The 10,167-nt window shown below is 29.3% G+C and overlaps 1 protein-coding gene across 1 annotated transcript; it reads right to left on the minus strand.

Moving 5' to 3' along the window:
- Positions 1-3,289: 3,289 nt before the first annotated feature.
- On the minus strand, positions 3,290-4,884 carry LOC112716323 (probable galacturonosyltransferase-like 10). The gene has a single exon (XM_025768204.3). The coding sequence runs from the start codon at positions 4,599-4,601 to the stop codon at positions 3,447-3,449; it is 1,155 nt and encodes a 384-aa protein (XP_025623989.1). The 5' UTR covers positions 4,602-4,884; the 3' UTR covers positions 3,290-3,446.
- Between the last annotated feature and the right edge of the window lie 5,283 nt (positions 4,885-10,167).

Consider the following 10,167-nt stretch of genomic DNA (forward strand, 5'->3'; position numbering starts at 1 on the left):
CCAACGTCTGAGTACTCTTAGCACATAGAGGCCATCTTCCGTAGTTACAATGGTCGTTTCATTTTTATATGGGTACATTTGTCAGCGTTGTATCTTTCATGAGTACAAATGATAATTTATTCTTCTTAGTTTAAACCTTAACTACAACATTTTGAAAAATTTTCCAAACAAACCAGTTCGATTAGACCGGTTTACACCGATTCTCACCAATTTTGATCAATTTTTTTCGCTTCACATTGGTTTTCTTTTTTAAACGGCCCAAAAATAAACCGAATCAGTTTAGAGTCTAGTTCATGGGTTTATCAATTGAACCGGTCAATCCAATTCGATTTTCATAACTATGAATATAGCAATAAATAGATAAAATTTATGTCTTTTTTATTTTATCTCTATTTTTTATTAACATTAATATATATACGACTAATACAATTAATAAGATAGCTTAAAAAATAATTTCTAATTCAAATTTCTATATTCTTAAGTGAATAACAAACATTTAATATTTAATATTTTAATTTTAATTTCTATTTATTAATTAAAAAATTTTATTTAAAATTTTAAAATAATAGATATAATTTTAATTCCCGTTTTTTATGTATAAAAATGTCAACATATCTATCTTTCATAGTTTCATTGATAAAAATGATAGTTTACTCTAGGGGTGTACATGGCCAGGCCACACCGGATTTGGTTTAATCTAGATCCGACTCGAAATATAAACCGGGTCTAATTTTTAGATCCTAACCCGATCCTAGACCCGATGAAGCCTACGCACCTTCGGGTTGGGTGAAAATCGGGTGAAAACTGGGTCTTTAGCATATAAAAATTACCTAATCTTCAACCATTATTTCACAATTCACATAGTAAATTTCACTTAAAAAAATATAACAAGAACCAACCCTTCTCTAAAATTAAAGCATAACTATAATCAATACTAATATTGTCTAATAACACCAAATATTTAAATCAATACAAATAACAAAATATTATGCATTAGTCTAAAGTCTTATGCATTTTAAACATAAAACATTAACTTATAATCTTATAATGACTAATAACACAAAATATTAAGGTTTACAATATTTAAATTCCACATAAGAATAGCCATCATCCATCACTAATAACACAAAATATTAATTGTGTATGATAACCGGGCTACCGGACTGAGTTCGGGTGACCCGAGTTATAGTCTGGACTCGACCTGAAATAATGACCGGGTCTATTTTTAAGACTCTTACTCGATTTTAAACTCGATAAAATCATACTAAATTAGCCCCTAAAATATTCAGAATCGAATCAAATCTTTAATCCGGACTGAATCTTCGGGCCAGGTCGGACCATGGGCACCCTAGTTTACCCATTAGATTTGAGAAAGCACAAGAGCATTTCTGGAATAACATGATAACATCACTTGTAAATAAGCCACGTGACGTGAGTGCTGCCTTGTTCAAAAGCGTGCATCAAACTGAATCTGATTCTAGGGTTCTCAGTTTGCGGCGATTGAAGTAGAAGATTTTCATCTGCGAAATTCTTCGGTGTTCTGATTCTGATGATTCTAAATCCATGTTGTAACTCTTAACTTTAGGGTTCAATCCCCTTTTGATCAAGGTACAATAATTCTCTTGCTTCATTTTTTCACTTCATAGTTTGAACAATATTTTAGCCATTAAAGCATTTTTAGGTAACAATATTAGGCTTATGACCTCTTTCCATCGCATTATCACTCGAATTGTGAGCTTAATTTCTTTTATTGATAATTTCTTTGGTGTAAATAGTTGATGCATTACTAGTTTGTGATGAAGAATGCTCACAGTGTGTGTTGTGTCGTGTGATGTGATTGAAAGAGTTTATAAGCCTACTTTTGATACCTACAATGCTTTGATGTCTGAATGTTGTTTGAAACTGTAATGTGAATAAGGCAAGAAAATTATATTGTAAAAGTGTTCAAGAGAGGTTGTTCCCTGATGCTAGGAGTTATAACTGATAACTGATTAGATATATGGCATTGGAGTTGGTGTTGAAGGAAACTGCAGTTAGTTAATCCCTGTTATGGTTTGTTCTGTCTTCTGTGAACATTGAGGAATGTTGTGAAATGTGCTAATGATAGGGAACAATGACGATGCTTGTTGACTGCAACTGGTGCGACAATGCCATGTTGCTGTGGAATTCAGTTATAGACTATTGATATAATTTAAGATTCTGGTGTTTATACACATGTCATTTGAATTGTTTTTTGTTATATTTTAGCTGCTAGATTGCTTGCAGGTTGCATTCTTTTCTATTACAGGTACATAAAGTTTCGGCTGAGGAAGGGTAATACTGGTCTTATTTCAAGTTAAGGGTTTATCTTCAGGTTCAATGAGTTCGTCCACTAATGGGAAAACCTAAGAGTCAAATCCAGTTGAGGGTGAAGTACAATTGGAAGGACCGAATTGCCAAAGTTTTACATTCTTTATCACCATCTTTCTCTTGCTGATTGTATCCTTCTTGGTTGTGTTTATATTAAGGCTCCGGAAGTCATATAACAGCATTAAAGCAAGATGAGTGCCATCTCAAAGTCTGCATTTGACTTTCCTATTGAAGAGGTTTATACCTGCTAATGAGATTGTCAACTATTGATGTCATAATAAAAGATTAAAAGTACAAGCATATGTATGAAATGCTTAAAAAACACACATTATTTGATTGCATTTGGAAGACTATTAAGATGGTAGGAGCTAGAGTCAAATACTTTTGCTAATGTAGTTGAATGTCTATATAATTTGTATTAGCCATACTATGGTAGTTTTAGCCCCATTTGTTTATGCTGTAACTAAAAAGTTGTAACTTTATGTTTCCAGAACAATTCATGCTGATTACGGAAATTTTTAAACACTTGTCAATTTACTCTTCTTTTCCACTAATTCTGGCATTCAGTTCCATTCGGATTATTTTTTAATGCTGATCATAACTCACCCTAACCACATGTCTGTATGGATTTATGCCAACTTTATCTATTAAGAGAAACTTCGGCAATTTTCAGATGAAGCAATCAAATTAGCTAATCTGGTCTTGTTAGCTAATTATGGCTTCCCATCCTTACCTTGTTAATGGACTTTTCTTGTAGCTTCAAGCAACTTTTGGGTCAAATTTTGCCTACTGAAGATGATGGAAGAAAAGGGGTGTGAACAACAATTATATTCAACTTGGTTCTAGTCTTGTAAATTTATTTTTTGAAGTAAAAAAGATTTGCACTCCCTCTCAAAATTAAGAATCAATTTTGAGAATTAAAATCCAAACAGCAAACATGTTACCGTATCATATGAAATGTTTTTATTAAAGCAGTAAACAAAAATGTATTAACTGTAAAAATCTTTCTATGGTTTTCTATCTATACAAAACAAAGAATCTTGGTCACTCTACAAACTAACCAATACAAATCTTCTAAATTCCCTTTGAAAAAAAATTCAAGAATCTGCTAATCTCTTGGCAATTCTATGGTGGTGATGATGATGGTCATGCTGTAAGTAAAGATCATAAGGTTTCCACAAATAATCAACAAGGCATGGCTTCTTGGCATCAAGCCTTTTCCATGGCTTCCCTTTACCACTCCAATGCATCAAACTAACTGGACCAGGATGCAAACTCCTGCAACTGTCAGCAACATTATCCCCTCCAAGACCATGTTGATTCCATCTATGTTCAATAGGCTCAACATCACCACCAAAAACAAGCAAGAATGGAGGTAGTGAACCCAACTCATAGATCCTTCTTTCCTTCTGAACTTTCATCCATTTCTCAATCCTCTTGGTGTATTCACCTGTTCTCCATTTACCCAAGTCCATTACCATAACCCCAGTGTTGAAATAACAAGGCCTTTTCTTCTTCCCTTCAAAGATCTTAAGGAACTCTGAACTTGACCAAAACTCATAGGAGAAGTATCTTGTGAAATTTGCATGACAATATTCAGGAGCACCAATGACTTTTGAACTTGAATCTTTCAGAGAAACCTTCCAAAGCTTTTGAATGTCATCAACAACTATGACATCAGAATCCAAGTAGATTACTCTCTCAACACATTGATCAAGCAAATTAGCAAGGTAACTCCTTGCATAGTTCAAAGGATTCTCAAGTGCTTCCCTTATTGAAGGTGATATGAGAGCATTGACTAACCTTACATTGAACACATACACTTTGAATTTCAGTGAAGGAAAAGAAGATTGAACAATACTTGCAAAGTCAGCATCAGATTCAGAAGAAATGATGAAATGGAAGAAGAGATTCTCAGGACAAGAAGTGTGTTTGACAACAGAATGAACCGCAGCCAGAGAACCTCTGAGGTATTCAAGGTCAAGGGTCATTGCAATATGAACAGGTGATGGTTCACATAACAATTCTTGCAAATTGTTTCTTTCATAAAAAACAGTGCAACTTTGCTGGTTTCTGTATTCTGGGGCCTCTTTAAATTGCAAAAAGGAAGCATCTTTGAACTCATTATTTTCATGGCCATTGTTATCTCTGATCTTGAAAGATCGAATACCATTGGCTGAAGAAAAGAGAAGCAAGCAAATTGAGAAGAAGAACAAACAGAAAATTGATCTAAATAGAAACATTTCTTTCATAAGCTTTCTAATTCTATTGATGCAGCTGACAAAAGAAGAAGAAGAAGAAGAAGAATTTTGGATTCAAGAAGCTGAAAGAGAAGGATGGGTAAGTTTATATAAACGGAAACGCGGTTGTTAATGATGTCATGCGACCGAGTAAGAACTCGAACTTGTTCAGAGACTTTGGTTAGGAAAGTAGTAGGTTCAAGGAACCTTCATTTTCTCTTGAATTTTTTCCTTGTAGGTGTGCCTTTTGAATTATTCTTTGATGGGAAAAAAAAAAAGTTGAATAATTTTATTCATTTCTGTCCAATTTTAACATTGGATTTTTAAAGAAAAAAGAGCAAAAACATATTTTGCACTTTCGGTTATGTTAATTGTACCTGTAACGCAGACATACCCATTGTGACCACGTGGCACGTGCTTTGATTTTATTTTTATTTTATTTTTTGGGCACATCAATATTTTCTATTATTACTTTATTGGAATGTTCACATTTAAAATAAGAGTCTATGGTTGGTTCCATGTTAAGAACGCGTCTAAATTTGTTTTATTATTTTCACCTAATAATTTGTAATAATTTCGTATAGCTGTTTCTCTCTTACCTAATTTTTATTTTATTCATTTTATATTGTTAAATTTATATTTTGTCATGTACTTAGTAAGGATATTTAGGAATGGGATTTGACAAAGCATATTCAGGAGGTTATGAATTGGAATTGGAGAGTCTCTATTCTTTTAATTCAGAGGACTGCAAATAGTGTTGCAGATTGTATGGCTAAAGCAGCTGCTTCAACATCTAATAGATTTAGATATGACCCTAGCTAATTAATTTGGTTTTGTCTCTTTTTTCTTTCTTTTCTATTTAGTCACCAAAAAAAATATCACAATTCTTTCCTCAAATTTCACATCAAACTGAACAAATAAATATGATTTAATTTTTAACTATTTTAATGACTAAGACTAGTAATGAGAATGAGTGTAATACTTCCATTTAAACATTTGTTCAGTAAGAGTTTTAAGAATTAACGGTTGATTTAATTTTTATTTTTGTAGTTAATGTGCGCTAATATATAAATATGTAAAATTTTTATTCTTGCCTAATACACACATTTTCGCTTTTGAATTTTAATATGGAAGCATAGCTAGTGCTAGACGCTGATATAGGGAGGAGGGATGCTTGACATTGGGGTGGTGTCAGGAAAAATAAAACTTGAACCGTGCGACTGGAAAGGCGCAACTCGGACCGTGTGAGTTCTTGCTGCCAAAGCGGACCGTCCGATTTGTTGCTACTCCACTTACGTGTTGGCCAGGTACTCCCTAGAGACGGTGTCCATTTAACACAACCAACCCCCTCTATTGCATGCGTACCCAGGAATTTCACTTTTTCTTTCTTCTCCAGCCAACTTCGAAACTTTCATCTTCTTTCTCCCTCAACCATTTCTACTTCATCTGATTGAACTAAAAAAAACCCAAATATCAAAGAAATCAAAACTTAGAAATGTTGATTGTCCAGAATTTTGTAAAAATTACTTTAAATTATTTTTTTTATATACACGCAAAAACAGAACCTAACAAAAATAATATAAAAAATATTTATTATATAAATAAATAAATACAATAAAAAATATAAAAGAGAGTACTATAAATTTTATAATGTTAAACGAAAAAATATTCTATAATTTTTTTAATATTACCCGTACTCTTTAATTTAGTATTATTTTGGACTATAAATTTTCATTATTTATGACTCTATTGTTATTTATAATTAATTTTTTATTTATTTTGTCTTTTTTTATAGGATCATAGTTTATATTATACAAAATTTTAATAATAAACGTAGTATATAATAATTACAATTACAAATTTTACAAAGTAAAAATAACAAATAAAATAAATTAATATAAAACAAAGATAGAGTATATTAAAGAATAATACACTTTCAAAAAGACTCTATCATCTATTCCTATCATTCACTAAAACAAAAACAAAAACAAAAACTTTACCAGCAACTAATTTTTTCCAACCCAACAATACAGACCCCACACCCTGAGAAAGAAAAAGAGAAGTCGAAGAAGATGAACAAACTTGGATCTAATTTCATTTACCGTGATCCACAACTCGGACCACGCGACTACTAGAACCTACTTCTTCAACTAGCAAAACGGACCATCCGATTTGTTCCATGAGAAATCGCAGGTCCGATTTCCATGCGATTTCCATGATGTGAGTTTCATCTCCTCCAAATAAAACGGACCATCCGATTTGTATATAAATTTTTGGAAACAAAGAATTCGAAAGGTCCGATTTCTCCACACCAACTCTGATAAAAAAGCTGTCCTACATAACGGTGTAAAACCCTCATCTTCCATCACCCTGCAAAGCACCTACACCCCTCCATAACCAAAAAAAATCAGCCCACAATTTTCTTTATATAAAATTGTCAAGTATATTTTTCCTATAATTGCCTTTTCTTTCATTCAATATTATATATACTATTTGGTTAAATTCTTATCGGTAGAAAGGAGAATTTACTTTTAGGAAAGTTCATAGAAAGAATTTATTTAAAAAAATGTTATTTTAGCCAAACGTCTTTTAGTTTAGAACAAATATTAGTAATATATTGACAAAAAAAACATTTGTACACTATATCATTCAATTATAATCTATCTAGTTAATAATTAATGTTGTTGAGTTGTAACCTAACTATCTGAATAGTTATGTAAAGAAAACAATTTAATTAGAGAATAGTGTAATTTTTTTTCTCCCAATAAAATACATTGGCATTGAACATAATAAAAAAGGAACGTATTTGTTCCCGAAAAAAGAAAGCGCTATTTCAATCTTAGAGAAGAAGTAAAGGTTGTATATAACTCATACCCTCTTAGTTGAACAATAATAATTTAATTCTACGACGCAAAAGTGTCTTGAAGTCAAAGCATTAGAGTCAACGATGTACAAAGTTCAACAGATGTCTAGAAAGGGCTTTGTATATTCTGGGGTGTTGCGTGCGCATATGCATATATACATATTGAAAACATGGCTTTGTCTATAGTGGGGAAAGTATAATATGGATCATAAAGGATCAGGTAAAAAAATTGAATTTGTTTTAAAAAGAGAGATCGGTTTATAAATAGCATTTTGTAGCAAAAAAAGAATAGAAAAAATTGACATTTATTCCAAGCGTGCATACCACACATATCAAATCCTTCTCCTTCCCTGCACAATTTTTAAAACTCCAGTCACCTAAACGAACTATATGTACTAGTCACGGCTTCCCATCATTATAATTAGATTTTTTCTTTCTTCTTAAAATAATTAAATTTTTTATATAATTTTTAATTTAATTTTAATATAATATCAGATTAAATATTTTATACATATATTTAATTATATATTATAATTAAAATATTTTTTTATATTTTGTCTTTAAATTTGATTATTTTACTCTATTATTTTATTCAGAGTTTCTATTTTTAAAATAAAATCTTATTTAAATGTCTTATAAATATAAATTATTTGTTAATATATATTTTAATAATTTTTTATAAAAAATAAATTGTGACAAAAAAAGATCTTTTTCTTTAATTTTTTAATTATTTTTGAATGTGAGTTTCAAAAAAGAGATTTAAAGAATGGAAAACAATTTAACTACTATAAAAAGTAAACAAAAATATTTTTATTAATCATAAAGTATTTACTTTTTTTAATTTATAAATGTTCAATAAAATTTAATGTTTATTTTAATAATTTTATACAATTAAAAAATAATTAATTTAAAAAAGAGTGAATATAAAATAAAAATAAAAATTAAATAATAATAAAATATTTTAAATGATATATTATTTTAATTAAAAATATAATATATGATTATGTAATTTAGTTTTTTTTTTTAAAAAAGCGTAATATATAACAAGAAATAACATGTCTTAGTATGGTCAAGTTGTCTCTTATTTTTTAAATTCTCTGTTAGAATCCCAATCCAGCATGATGATATAAATACTATAATGTTGAAGATAATTGCATTTTTTAAGGTGTAAAAAATGAAATTATGTAGATGTTAGGGGTTTAAATTTCGTTTTGTGTATGCAGCAACTCATTGTTCAGCGATAAATTTTTAAATAAAACTCAGTTCTGTGACAGATTAGTTCTTAACTTATCGAGTTAGGAAATATCATGACTAAAAATAAATTAGTAAGATTAAAAAATATAAAAATGTTAAGATTATATAATAAAAAGCAAGAAAGTTTTATATAATGATTAATTTGATCAATTTCGTCATGTAATTTCTATATATATTTTCTTCGAGTTATATTTGAAAGAATAAATAATTCTCCTTTAGACTAGTAAAAAAAAATATCCAAATCATCAATAAAAAATATAAGATAATGTCTAATTTTAACTTATTTTTATCAGAGTTGTACTAAAAAAATATTAAACAAAAAAATATCCATTCACAAAATCTTTCTTTCATATTTGGAACAATGCTCAATAAAGAACATTGTTATTAAAATTGGATCGAACAGGCTAGTTCGACCAAAAAATCGATGAATCGGATCCTAAGTCAGTCCGGTCCGATAATCTAACTGCATAAGATAACAAATCGATACGAATCGGTTAAATCCAAAGTAAACCGGTCAAAACTAGTAAGACTGGTTCGGTCGAACCGCCTGAATTTTAAAATTCTTTAAAATGAGGAAGATGGAGTTCAAACCCCGTCGTCAAGGAAAAAAATGACACTCAAAACCACAAGGCTGTTAAGTTTGTTATTAATATATATACAAATTAATATATATATATATATATATATATATATATATATATATATATATATATATATCTTTCAGCAAATAATTTATTTCTATTTAATTTATTTTAATTTTAGTTATAAACTCATTCATTCTTAAATTAATAATATTTTTATTTAACAATAATTATAAACTCACTTATTTTTTTTATAATTATATAATATCTATTAATATTATTTTTCAATAAATACTTGTAGTATATAATAGCATAATAGATATAAACTAATTAATAAATTATTGAAATTTGAAAATAATAGTTATTTTAATATAAAAATAAAATAAAATATTTATGATAGAGTAAATTAACAAAATACATATTGTTCCTGTTTCATATTGTTTTAGAATAGCTAGATATTTTTAAAATGCTAGTGAAAATATGTATTTTAAATTTTAATTTTAAATTTTTTACTATGTTTTATTTTTTATTTACATAGGACCGGATCAATCGGTTCAACCCGTGACCCACCGGTTGAACGAATAACCCAGTGACCTGACCGGTTCGATCACCCAGTTCGATTCTGATAACTATAATAAAGAATATAGGTCAACAAATTAATAAATTGCTTTAATTATAGGGGACTCGTTTGCTATTAGAAAATATTTTAGGTCACACTACAAACATACATGGGTATGTCTAAAATCACTCCAACCATTTTGTGTGTATTAGATGCGCTACCTTTTATGAATTATTAGATTTTATTAAATAAAAATCAAAGAATATTATGAAAGAAGAGTATTAATAGACTTTATAAATATAAAATATATTACTATATACA

The sequence above is a fragment of the Arachis hypogaea genome, chromosome 10 (assembly GCF_003086295.3).
Source record: "Arachis hypogaea cultivar Tifrunner chromosome 10, arahy.Tifrunner.gnm2.J5K5, whole genome shotgun sequence".
NCBI lineage: Eukaryota > Viridiplantae > Streptophyta > Magnoliopsida > Fabales > Fabaceae > Arachis > Arachis hypogaea.